The sequence below is a fragment of the Phaeoacremonium minimum genome (assembly GCF_000392275.1).
Source record: "Phaeoacremonium minimum UCRPA7 unplaced genomic scaffold PA7_03_scaffold_39, whole genome shotgun sequence".
Classification (NCBI taxonomy): domain Eukaryota; kingdom Fungi; phylum Ascomycota; class Sordariomycetes; order Togniniales; family Togniniaceae; genus Phaeoacremonium; species Phaeoacremonium minimum.
Window position 1 is genome coordinate 24,278 of NW_006920946.1, and position 12,936 is coordinate 37,213.

A 12,936-nucleotide genomic window follows, 5' to 3' on the forward strand; every position below is an offset into this window, starting at 1 on the left:
ATCATGAATGATTCGCGTGCTTGAACCTCTTCCTGATATAAATTCACTCCATGGATTTTTAACCCGAATGAAAATAACTCTAGAAATGTTTGTCTTCCAGTCTACGAGACAATTAATTCGTGGGTAAGGATCGAAGTGTATCTTACTTATTCTGTAGACTCTAAGGCTGCAACCCGGGGAACACGGGACGCTGCTGTTGAAGCAGGTTTTCCGTGGCTCGTATGCGTGGTAGTCCTGCTCATGCTCCCGTCTTCCAGCCATTCCTAATGTGTCCCAACCCTCCGGGTGGGATCAGTGTAACACGGGACCAATATCTGGATGCCACATGCCGGTGGGCGTGGCTTGCTGGCACCGAGCGGTGCTGGAAACTCACATAAGCCGGCTCGGATGGATCAACGAGGTGGATAAGGCTTTTAAATGTTCTACGAGCGAGCATCCTGCAAGTGGGGGTTGCTTTGACGTCTTGGCTTGCAACTAAGGCAATGTGTGGCACAATGCAACCGCAGCCTGTGGCTGCCGTTGGGTAGGGAGGTAGACACTGTACCTTCATCCCGCTGCAAACACACGGGGCGCCATCTAGAGAAGGTTTGAATGCCTTTTGGAGACATTTGCGGCGGGAGACAGGCGCTCTACCACCAGAGACTCGTGGCTCACGTCGTGATGGAGAGGAAATAGCCTGGCTTATCCAGCCAACATGGAACTGAGATTGAGAAACATGAGATCCATCTCTCGATTGGGATTGGGGTTGATGTTTTAGCCCGTGAAATTGAAGAAACAATTCACCAACTGAAACTGGCAAAAAAGGTAGATGCCGGCTCAAGCTCTGTCTGTCTCAGCCTCCCCGGCACTCAGAGAATGTCTGTCGCAGCTCATTGATTCTGATAGCCACCTTATCTGCTCGGATCACGGATAGCGAAGATCCTGCAACATCAAGCAGCCACACCAGATTCTTCTTGCTGATAAGGAAATGTGTGCTCTGCACCTGAATGAGAGGATTGGGAGCGCTGCTGCGATAGAGTCATATTTTGTCCCTGAATAGGAGCAGTAAATGAGGCCCACCTTGAAAATGAGCAGCGGTTGACGTCCTCAGGCCGTTAATCAAACCTCAAGCTTGGAGCTCCGGGACTGGAGCTGTCCTAAAAGGATAGCAGCTACTGTAAGTTGCTGTACTACAGCAACCCGACCCCCGGCCTGCAGGCTCTCCAACTGCCAATTGGAGGAAGCCATCCAATGGGATCGGCTAGATGCACCCCTGGCTGTCTACCCCTGGGCGAGTGACCCTCCCCAGGCCCAGCACAAACCCCTTTTTGCCAGCCCCCAAAGGAGCGTAGCGCAGTCGTGCTTAGCGTGGCAGCAGCACTGCAGCGCACTGCAGCAGAGCACACTGGAGTGAGAGTGTGTGTTCGAGGGCGAGGGCGAGAGTAGTACCGTAATAGAGAGCGGAGAAGGAGGAGAGGTAGGATTGGCACGACCCTTTTAGTGAAATCTTTCCACGTAGCACCCAAATTTCCCCCTTGACTGACTGCCCAGACTGGACTGCCAAAAATTCACGACAATCCATCTTCGTCTCTTTCTCATCAATTCCAGTGTCAGTAGCACCTTCACTGTCTGTACTGGCTTTGTTCCTTCCTCCTTTCGAGCACTCGTTGAATCCTGTTTGTCCTTCTTTGCGTCCACAGCATCTCCAGCTGCTCCTTCCTCCCACGCGACTTGACTTGGCTTGACTGACTTGTCCTGCGTGTCGTTTCGGTACGTATGTGCTCCTGTTGCTTTCTTTTTTGCACCCTCAAGTGCGCGGTGGTGGCTCCTCTCATCCATCATGCCTTCCCTTGATGAATCGCGTTGCACACAGCTTGGAATTGCTTTTTGGCATGTTTTCTTGTGGCTGCAATCGACTTGTCAGGGAACAAGGTGCCTGCCTCGGAGGCTATTCACGCTACCTAATTTATCTATCCCCTCAAACCTCAACTCTGAGATGACGACGGCCGTCCGCTAACTCCTGCCTCCGTTTCTAGCATCCGTGCCTTCCTTCTTCTCACATCACATATTAGATCGCACGATCTCTAACAATCGCAATGGGTAAGTTCGACCGATGTGGCCGTTCCTTTACACAATATTCCGGGAGACAAGGCGCGAGGGACTCGGTATCCTCCCGAAACCGTTCGATCTGCCATCATCGCCATCTACTATCTGGAATCATTAAGAACCGCCCGTGACGAAGCGCCTGGAGCCGCCTGCGCCCTCCCAATACTACAGCGACACTTCTTTCTCTTGTATATTCTCCTGCGAGTTCTTTGGCTTCGCCTCGTCGCTTCGTTCAAGACAGCATCAGCGGCCGATACCGTGTCAGCTCCGACAATGCACATGCACATTGACATCGGCCATCACGTCAAAGCCCGCCAGCGCAATGCTCACTTCGAGTATGGCACCTCGGACGCCGCTGGAGAAGCTAAGGGCCCGTTATCATCTCATAGGGCACCAGTCAGATCTAGTAGCCTCTATTCCAACAAGGAGAACGCAAACGCCCTTCGGCCATATCGCAGCATGTTGGACGTTGAAGCGCCGCCAACTCTCGGGCCGCTGAAATCGGTCTCTCTAGAAGGGCTTCTTGGCGACAATCTCCCACCTTCCGCCAGTCAGGCTTCCTCGATCTGCGCATATTGTTTTAGAACTTGTACAATTGCATAGAATACAGGCTAACATTTCGTGTCAACAGCTGCGAACGGTTCCGCCAATTCTCCTACTCCCGCAAGGGCATCGCCTGCTCCTCAGGCCCCCAATGGTAAGACTGTCATCACGGATGCCGCAATTTCTTTTGTGCTGACTTCACAGCCCCTGCGCCTCCTGCTGTCAATGACAACCGCAACATTGTCCGCCGCAAGCTGACGGGCTATGTTGGCTTTGCGAACCTGCCCAACCAATGGCATCGCAAGAGTGTCCGAAAGGGATTCAACTTCAACGTTATGGTCGTCGGTAAGTACATGATCATGATTGGTAATGGGCAATGTTGCTAAGATACTGTCTAGGCGAGTCTGGTCTCGGAAAGTCCACCCTCGTCAACACCTTGTTCAACACCTCCCTGTACCCTCCCAAGGAGCGCAAGGGTCCCAGCCTCGACATCATCCCAAAGACTGTCACTATCCAGTCCATCAGCGCAGATATTGAGGAGGCCGGTGTTCGCCTAAGACTGACCGTTGTTGACACTCCCGGCTTCGGCGACTTCGTCAACAATGATGAGTCTTGGAGACCGATTACCGACAACATTGAGCAGCGCTTCGATGCTTACCTCGATGCCGAGAACAAGGTCAACCGAATGAACATCGTGGACAACCGTATCCATGCCTGCGTTTTCTTCATTCAGCCTACCGGCCACTCCCTCAAGCCCCTTGACATTGAGGTCATGAAGCGCCTTCACACGAAGGTCAACCTGATCCCAGTCATTGCCAAGGCCGATACCCTCACTGACGAGGAGATCACTGCCTTCAAGCACAGAATTCTTGCCGATATTAAGCATCACAAGGTTCAGATCTTCGAAGGCCCTCGTTATGAGCTTGACGATGAGGAGACCATTGCTGAGAACAATGAGATCCTGTCTAAGGTTCCATTCGCAGTTGTCGGCGCTACGAACGAGATCACCAACGCCGATGGTCGCAAAGTCCGAGGCCGTCGCTACCCTTGGGGTGTCATTGAGGTGGATAACGAAGAGCACTGTGACTTCGTGAAGCTACGCCAGATGCTCATCCGAACACACATGGAGGAGCTGAAGGAGCACACCAACAACACCCTATACGAGAACTACCGAACGGACAAGCTCATCCAAATGGGTGTCTCTCAGGACCCCAGCGTCTTCAAGGAGGTCAACCCCGCCGTCAAGCAAGAGGAAGAGCGCGCTCTTCACGAGCAAAAGCTCGCCAAGATGGAAGCCGAGATGAAGATGGTCTTCCAACAGAAGGTCACCGAAAAGGAGTCAAAACTGAAGCAGAGCGAGGAAGAGTTATACGCTCGTCATCGGGAGATGAAGGAGCAACTAGAGCGCCAACGATTAGAGCTCGAGGAGAAGAAGGCACGCGTAGAGAGCGGTCGACCATTGGAGAAGGAAGGAAAGCGCAAGGGTTTCTCCCTTCGCTAAGTCACGACCATCCCTACCTATCCTACGACCCATGTCTGAGTACGCTTGATGCCCATACAATACCAGCCCGCCGCTTATTGTTTCGAATACTGTCTTCATTTTCCTCCTTTTTAATCACGGCAACTCTAATACTCATCGCAAAACAAACGTCCAGTGGGGATGGACACACAAAAGTTCTTTGGTCGCACATGGCGGGAAGGGTGTGTTGAGCAAAAGAAACGAGCTATCTAAAAGGACGGGCTCCTGAGAAGTTGTGGTGAGCTATGATGGATGGCCTCGTCGGGGGTTCTTGAACACCTTATACAAAATACATTTGTTGGTTTTGAGGTTTTGAGAAAAGCAAACCACTGCGCTCATCATGGTCATTCTGAACGCTCGTTTCTGCAACTAACTACATAACCGATCGGCAAGGAGGGAACGGACGGAGATGGCTTTCTGGCGAACTACACTCAACAGGAATACCCAGCATTTCCTCTTCTTTCTACTCCGTGTCAGAACGGACTTTCCAATTACGGCTTTCTATAATCGACGAATGTCACTAAATTCTCCTTGCTGGGGACCTTGCCCACCTTCGCCGGCGGCCTTCGACCAACTCTTCGGGGCGTATTCTTTCTTCATGTTCATAGGAACTTGTGGCACTGAGTTCAGTCTGTATGAAGGGGAGTCCAGAGGAGCCGGGTCTGCGCTTGGAGGATATGGTGCTACTCATCGAAAGACGGACGGCCTGATATCTTGTATTCTAGAGTCGGTTCTCGCATTCAGGGACCGCATGTCGCGGCTCCCTACCATACCCCTGCCCCCGACTCTTTCACCAACGTCTATCTGCCTTGTCGTTTCTACAACGTTTCCTTGTTTCTTTAGCACTCCTTTTTAGCTTGTTAGTCGTCTGAATAAAATGATGGTTACCATCAAAGAACATGCTCATAGGTAGACTACGTGCTCCCTAATGTTGCTAGTCGAAGATACCTTAACACAAGTGATGATCTACAGCAAAAGGCTGCCAATCACGGATATTACGGAGGAAATTTAGTCAGTGGTGTTATACATTGATAGTGTACAGCTATCTAGCTGCACAGCCTCGGCTGTGCTAAAGTATTATATATACACAGATATGTTCCTCTATATCGCTATTATGCGTCCCATCCAATGCGACTCGAGCCGTGATCATACAGCGACCAAACCGCCTACAGATAGTTTGGTAGGCCCTGGGAAGACCAGCGCTTACCTCCTCCTGAGGTACCAGTTGAAAGTCAATTGATTGATGGCCTGGGGGAACGGGGTCGGCACCTCAGCATATCCCTGTCGCGCGACCGGGTGCCGTAGGTATACCGCCGCGCAGATGTTCTGGTTGACCTCGAGATAGCGCGGGATGAAGGCAAAGGGGCTCATGTAGTTGCGCGGCCGCCAGGGGGTGAGGTATGGCTTGGATGGGTCGTAGGGGTTGTCTGCTTCTTCCTGTAGGAGCTTGTCTAGGGCTCTCTTCTCGTCACCCGTGAGCTGAGTGACGTCGCTGTTGACAGCTTGGCTCTTTTCTTCGGCGGCAGCAGCAACATCACCTTTGGCGGAAGAGTTGAGGTCCATGGATGCAAGCAAGCCCGTGAGGTCGTCCACAAGACCGGTGGCCTTTGTAGCATCGCTCTCGGTCGGGGTCTTGCCGGCACGAGCGATGGCGCTGCGAGCATCCTTGGCGAATGTTCGTAGCTGCTGCTTGCGCTTCACTGAGAGCAGGAGGCCGCCCTCGGAGAGAATCTCCTTCGCAAGCTTGAGCAGCTCCTTCAATTGTGCGACTTGCTGCTCCGGAGTAACCTCAGGCTCTGCTACGGCTTCTGTTGCTTCCGCCTCGGCGCCTTCGGCTGATGCGTCTGCTTCTGATGCAGCCTCCTCGACCTCTTCAGCCTCCTCACCTTCGGTAGCGCCTTTGCCAGCTCGAACTCTTATCCGGCCCTTCGGTTGGCCAATTGCGAGTTTAACTCGCTCGACATCGACCTGGAACATGTCTCCTGGGTTGAGGAGGTATCCTGGATATCGCATCTGTGAATCTTCTGTTAGCTTCCAATTTGCAGGCCCAAATGATAACAAAATGGTTGCTTACCTCTTGACCGTTGACCTTGACTGCGCCGTGAACGACGAACTGGCGGGCCTGCCTTGCACTGCTTGCAAACAGAGACCTCCAAACGGCGATATCTAACCGCCTCTCCATTGGCGCATACGCCATGTTCATGTACGGTGTGCGCCTATCCGAGCTCATATTCGTGGGCCTGGGCCCTCTCTGCTCCTCCTGCACGCCAATCTCGGCCAAGTCCTCCTCGCCAGGCTTGTCATGCCCTGAGCCGCGGCCGGTTGCCTGCTCTGAGCCATCATGTGCGGCCATGTACCGTGGGTTCATGTTGACGACGGATAGCAGGCGTCGGCTGAACATCTTCTCCCACTGGCGTTCCTTGATGTGCTCGCCGTGGTAGCCTCGCGTCATCGCTTTGGCGGCCCATTTCTGCTGGAAGAAGGTCTTCGAGATGAGGAAAGGAATCCTGAGGCGGCTGAGGTTGTAAAGGTTAAACTTGTTCCAGGTCTGGCGGACTTTCTATAGCTGTTGTCAGCTCGTGTGCAACTAGACAAGTTCAGGGGAATGAGATGGAACAGCAGATCTATCTCGACAATGAAATGCATTGAACTTACAGGCCGCTTCAGACCATGAAACCTCAGTGTCCGCCGGAACTTCATCTTGTGCGGTGGTCTGGAATTGGGTCCGGCACAACTTGACCTCTCTCGTTCACCAAATTCGAAGCTCTCCTAAGGTCGTCGAGCATGCGGCCTTCTGGCCCCGAATTTTTTCGAGCACCAAACACGTGAGGCTCGGTCCCTGACGGGCGCGGTCCATCTGCTCTACGCCGAGTTAGGACTAGACCACTAGCCACATCTTTGTGGGGCCGTCTTCTGGGCGGTGAGGCCGCTATAACTGTAGAGACTCCTCCGCCAGGGTAATAAACATGAAGTCTTGACCGATAAAGATCCTCAATATTGAGTCGTAATACTCATCAAGAATCCCAACTATTATGTTTATTACTAAAGGTTTTACAACTTCTACCAACGTAGGAATCCCTTGTTGAGGAGGTAGTAATACTCTTGCCGACCTAATAACCTTGGAAATATTACCCTGGCGGAGGAGTACTTCCACTGAAAATCCAATTGCGGCAGAAATTTTTGTAGCAAAAGGACCCCACTATCTGGCTCAGGACTTACAGGTAGCTCCATCAAGCCTGCCTGCTATTGAGACTAGGATCTGCGCTTTCTTCTTGTTCGCAGATAGCCACCAGCAAAATAAACCTGAGAGGCTGGCGCTGGGCTTTCGATCTTTCTCTAGACAATAACAAAACGTCCAATTGTGCTTCTACCAATCAAGCACTCATAGTAAGTCGATTCTCATACCATTGAATCTCAGACTTCGGCTCAGCCAAACTCTGACTCTTCATCCTACCCCGCGCAGCTTTTCGCATCTTTCTTTTTTCATCCGTCAGTCACTCACCGGCGAACAGTCACAGCACGAGAAATATCTTCCATATACTTCAATACAGTCGCCTCGTCTCCGCAGCAGCATCAATTATCATTCTACAAATCACCCGATACATACTTTCTCCGTCGTGACAATGAGCGACGCCGCTGTCACCGCCGAGGCTGTCCAGCCTGAGGTCGCCGCCCCAGCCGAGTCTGTGGACCAGTCTGCGCCGCCCAAGGAAGAGACCACCACCGCTGAGCCAAGCAAGGAGAGCGAGGAGAAGAAAGAGGAACAGAATGGCGCCGAGGCCACCGAGGTCAAGAAGGACACATCCAAGCCTATGCTAAAGACCACTGGCACTATTGATCGCAACGCGCGCGCCAACCTCAGCAAATTTGACCCCAATGTCTTGCCTGAGACGGATGACCCTGTTGCCATTAGAGCCCAGGTATGATTAGTGCATGAGGTTCAGGCGGCAAAAGTGTTTGCTAATCCAATCTAAAGGTCGAGTTCTACTTCTCAGATAGCAACCTAGGACAGGACGAGTTCTTGTGGAACCTCACTGGCGGGCCGCAGAACATCCCGGTCAAGGTCAAGAAGATCTGCAGCTTCAAGCGCATGAAGCGCTTCCAACCCTACGACGCTGTCATCAAAGCACTGAAGGAGAGCTCGTTCCTGGACATCTCTGGCGAGGCTGGAGAGGAGGAGATCACTCGCAAGGTTGCGTATGACACCAACAGACCCCGCAACAAGACCGAGGCGGCATCTGTCTACGTCAAGGGATTCGGCGACGAGGAGCCGTCTACACAGTTCGATATTGAGGCTTTTTTCACCAAGTTCGGTGCCGTTAACTCTGTGCGCCTGCGACGCACTGCTGAGAACTTCTTCAAGGGCTCTGTCTTTGTCGAGTTCCAGGACGAGGAGAACGCCAAGAAGTTCCTGGAGATGGACCCTGCGCCCCAGTGGAAGGGCCATGAGTTGAAGATCATGACCAAGCGAGCCTACGTCGATGAGAAGACCCAGCTCATCAAGGAGGGCAAGCTCCAGCCCAGCGAGGCCAAGCCACGCTTCTACGAGGGCAAGCTCTCCGGCAACACCAGAGGCCGTGGTGGCCGTGGCGACTTCAAGGGCCGCAACTTCGACAAGGACGATTGGAAGACGCGCCGGGAGCACGATCGCAAGAACGGCTTCAGGGATAACCGTGGCGGCAGAGGTCGTGGTGGTCGCGGAGGGCGAGGTGGTCGTGGCCGAGACAACCGAGACTACCGCGACAACCGTCGGGATGGCGATCGGTCTGATCGCAGACATGACGAGTACGTTGATATCTGGCGTATTACGAGTTATATTTTACTAACGTTTGGCTTACAGTGTCAAGCCTACCATCCAGGCTACTAACGAGAAGGGAGAGCCCGTCTCCGAGGCGAACAACAAGCGCTCTCGTGACGAGGATGCTGGTGGTGATGACCGGCCCGCCAAGAAGGTTGACGCCAAGCCTGAGGTCGCTGCTGAGGCGTCGTGATGGAAGCGATTACAAACCGAAAAACATGCATTCACATTCACTTCGTGGTTTTGGACCGCGTTCTTTGCATCTGATACCCTGAGAGGTCTGACAGGCTGCCAGCCACTGCCCCCTCCGGGCATGTGAGGTTCTTGATGGCGAGCATCGATAAGGGGTCATGGTCATTCTCTCGATCTGTAAAGTACATTGGCGGACACGGCATTGACTGATATGGGACTGGCTTTGCTCTTCTCAGATAAGATAGACGAGGGATTGCTACCAATTGCGTTGCGCAATTGAGAAAAAAGTCAAGAAAGCCAAGGTCTTGGAAGCTTAGTGATATTGTCAGCGTGGATTATATTCCACGTAAACATCATGTCCCTGTGAAGTGAGTCAATCGATTCAAAGTCGAGTCGGAGTAGTCCTCTCTGCCACTTCAAAGTCTCCTCAGACCAGCCCATCTACCAGATCGATGTGAGGTTCTCTCAAGGACTCTTTATTTACTACGTAAGGCAGTACAAAGCATCCCCGCCGGCTGTCGGTGACGGCATCCGTGTTGTAACTCCGGGAGTTGGACGGATTTTAGGGTGGTGGTTGGGGTTCCCTGGGTCCCACACACGGGAGCGTGGTCGGCGAACAGAGGGGCTTGTTCCCCCTCATCGGCTCCGTAGCGTCCACCCACAACGCTGCAAGCGGCATGGCGGGCCACAATCAAGCTCTTTTAGCAGCGAGTTTTGACACCTTCCCCAACGGACCTATCTACCTGGCCAATGGCCGCCGCTGCTGTTGTGTCTTTTCGATTACACTTGCCCGCCATGTTGACCCCATCTTCTGGCTACTACGGGGCGGTATGTCGCTGCTGCGGACAAGCTTAGCCTGCAGGGCGATCCGCCATCGGGTTCAGGCTGGCCGATGCGGTGGTCTTTGACTCTTTATGTCCATCAAAACAGAAGCAGAATCGGTCGGTCGGCCGCCGTGGTCGGGTACCAGACCAGCAGGGCAACTAATTAACTAATTGTCTGGTGGCACGCTCAGAAAAGTCGTTGACGGCACGATCGCCTTCCTAGCTAAGTAGTCACTCGCTCGGCATTTATTGCCGGCGTGTGTGGCAGTAGGAAAAGGTGCGGTAGGTAAGGTAGCCTAAGGTAGGTTGGCAGTTATAATCGGCCGGCTCCTTCTCTTTTTCTGGCTATCGGGTGTTCCGATGATTTCATTGCGCTTTTGCGGCTCTTGTCCTTTTCCCTTTTTGCAATCATAATTGTTACTCTCACTGTCGTGATTGTTGCTCAATCAATCCATCTTGAGAGATCTCATTGCATGCCAATCATTGTCGGTTGTCGGGATAGTATTCCCATCTCAGATCAGGTTAAGTTATGACAGACGAGAAGAGACCAGCGTCCCCAGAACATCACCGTTCGCTGGGCTCGGGCCCTGAGCCGGAGACCTTGCCTGTGCCCCCCGCCTTACAGCCTCTGGAGAGTTACTCTGAGAAGTCTAGGGAGATACTGGACGACGACAAAAGTTTGTCGAGGAAGTCTACCGAGACTGCACACGATGACAGCAGTAGTGAGGACGCGAGCATCGAGTTCGAGGAGGACGAGGAGAGGGTACGGGAAAGAGAGCGTCCGCGGCAGCGCATGACCAGGAGCATATCAGAGGTCCGAGATGGTATCCAGAGCCTAAGAGATGCCGAGCTGGGCGACGCGCTGGAGAAGGAGCCCACACAGCCCAGCGATAGAGATCCGAATCTGGTCACATGGGCATACCCGTATGATCCTGAGAATCCAAAGACTTGGACGTTCAAGAAGAAGTGGGCGGCTGTGCTCATCGGTAAGTCCATCTGTAGCGGTAGACGATCTCTATCAACAGTGACTAAGTCTGCTCCCAGTGTCATGCTTTACTCTCTTCTCTCCTGTGTCTTCGTCAATGACTGCTCCGGCTTTGGATAAGATTGGAGCCGAGTTGAACATCACGAGCAGTTTTGAGAAGGCGCTGTCCCTGTCTATTTTTGTGCTAGGTGAGTTTCTATGTGATCTTGTAATATCGTGGATTTCAGCTAACATAACTCCAGCTTATGCTATAGGTACGTCATGAGACAAAGCTCCAAAAATTGCTGCGATGTTTTGCTTACCGTCATCGATATAAAGGCCCTCTCTTCCTCGGTCCGATGAGTGAGCTGTACGGACGCACGATCGTCCTGCAACTCTCTAATCTCTTCTACCTCTTCTTTAATCTCGGCTGTGGTCTGGCAAAGACGAAGGAGCAACTCATCGCTTTCAGATTTCTCGCCGGTTATGGTGGATCCGCACCACGTAAGTACAATATACACATCTGATAGCCTCTTCAACAAAATATAATGGTAATGACAAATGCTGACATTGTAACTATAGTTGCAATTGGTGGAGGCGTTCTATCTGATCTTTTCAGTGCAGAGCAGCGTGGACGAGCTCTAAGTCTTTACAGCTTAGCCCCTTTGCTGGGACCAGCGATTGGTCCCATTGCGGGTGCTTATATCAGCCAGGAGACGTCCTGGCGATGGATCTTTTACTCTACCACTATAGCGTGTGCAATCGTTCAGGGACTGGGTGTCTTCTACCTGCGGGAGACTTACACGCCAGTGTTGCTACAGAGGCGAAAACTCAAGCTGATCAAGGAAACCGGCAACACAGACCTACACACGGACTTTGACGATCCGGACAAGACAGTCTTGAACACGCTTACAACGGCGCTCATGCGCCCTTTCCGACTACTTGGTACACAGATCATCGTTCAAATCTTGGCATTGTACATGATGTATCTCTATGGACTCATGTACCTCGTTCTGTCGACATTTCCTGCATTGTGGCACTCCTACGGTATGTCAACTGGCGAGACAGGCTTGCACTACATTGCTCTGGGCGCCGGATTCTTCCTCGGCGCCCAGATTAGTGCTCCGCTGCAGGACCGCATCTACGCCTATCTCAAGCGCTACTACAACGTCTCGGTGGGACGCCCGGAGTTCCGCGTGCCGATGATGGTCCCGGGCGCGATCCTTGTGCCGACGGGCCTGCTGATCTACGGCTGGACGGCGCAGCACCGGACGCACTGGATCGGCCCGGACATTGGCGTCGCCATCTTCTGCATGGGCGTCATCGCCGGGTTCCAGTGCATCCAGGGCTTCCTGGTTGACACATACACGCGCTACGCCGCGAGCGCGGTCGGCGCGGGCACGGTGCTGAGGAGTCTGGCGGGCTTCGGGTTCCCGCTGTTTGGGCCTTCGCTGTACCAGCGGCTGGACTACGGCTGGGGGAACACGCTGCTGGCGTTCATTGCCATTGTGATTGGGTGGCCGGGGCCGATATTGTTGTGGAAGTATGGAGAGAAGCTTCGCAAGAATAGCCCGTTTGCGTCTGGCGGTTAATATTGGTCATCGCGGTCCTTTTGAGGCATACGTTGGTGGATTGACGGTGAAGTCTTTTTGAGCGTCTTGAAGATGTTGATTAAACACGTTGGGAGACATATATCACGATGAAGTCCATGAGAGGGTCATAGTTAGATCTGTTGGCGTTTGAGTATGCAGCATCATAAAGATATCCGGTCGGTTATAGCATGTACGGCTACATAGGTTAATAAAAAGTGTACCTTGTAAATGTGCACATCACAAGAGCAAAATGCGGATTTCAAAGAAGTGTAGCTATCCATCCAAATACATAGGAGAACTTCTTGAAGAGAGTAGAGGTAGGAAGTTGCCTCAACTCCCCACTCTCTCCACTTTCGAGTGAGCGACCGTAGAGGCCATGATTAAGCATAAGGTCCCTCCTCCCTAGGCGAAGGAGCCGT

The 12,936-nt window shown here is 52.6% G+C and overlaps 4 protein-coding genes across 4 annotated transcripts; 3 read left to right on the top strand and 1 right to left on the bottom strand.

The window, feature by feature from the left end:
• Positions 1–2,075: 2,075 nt before the first annotated feature.
• Positions 2,076–4,129, top strand: UCRPA7_463 (putative cell division control protein 3 protein; the record flags this gene model as incomplete). Its single annotated transcript, XM_007913058.1, has 4 exons — positions 2,076–2,079; positions 2,717–2,782; positions 2,833–2,973; positions 3,027–4,129. The coding sequence occupies 4 exons, from the start codon at positions 2,076–2,078 to the stop codon at positions 4,127–4,129; spliced, it is 1,314 nt and encodes a 437-aa protein (XP_007911249.1).
• A 1,221-nt stretch (positions 4,130–5,350) lies between these two features.
• UCRPA7_464 (putative 30s ribosomal subunit protein) lies at positions 5,351–6,847 on the bottom strand (the record flags this gene model as incomplete). The annotated part of the gene is made up of 3 exons (XM_007913059.1): positions 5,351–6,160; positions 6,222–6,707; positions 6,803–6,847. The coding sequence occupies 3 exons, from the start codon at positions 6,845–6,847 to the stop codon at positions 5,351–5,353; spliced, it is 1,341 nt and encodes a 446-aa protein (XP_007911250.1).
• Positions 6,848–7,770: 923 nt separating this feature from the next.
• UCRPA7_465 (putative rna-binding la domain protein) lies at positions 7,771–9,138 on the top strand (the record flags this gene model as incomplete). The annotated part of the gene is made up of 3 exons (XM_007913060.1): positions 7,771–8,067; positions 8,124–8,932; positions 8,988–9,138. The coding sequence occupies 3 exons, from the start codon at positions 7,771–7,773 to the stop codon at positions 9,136–9,138; spliced, it is 1,257 nt and encodes a 418-aa protein (XP_007911251.1).
• A 1,352-nt stretch (positions 9,139–10,490) lies between these two features.
• Positions 10,491–12,517, top strand: UCRPA7_466 (putative mfs multidrug protein; the record flags this gene model as incomplete). The annotated part of the gene is made up of 5 exons (XM_007913061.1): positions 10,491–10,947; positions 11,006–11,134; positions 11,189–11,200; positions 11,265–11,429; positions 11,508–12,517. The coding sequence occupies 5 exons, from the start codon at positions 10,491–10,493 to the stop codon at positions 12,515–12,517; spliced, it is 1,773 nt and encodes a 590-aa protein (XP_007911252.1).
• Between the last annotated feature and the right edge of the window lie 419 nt (positions 12,518–12,936).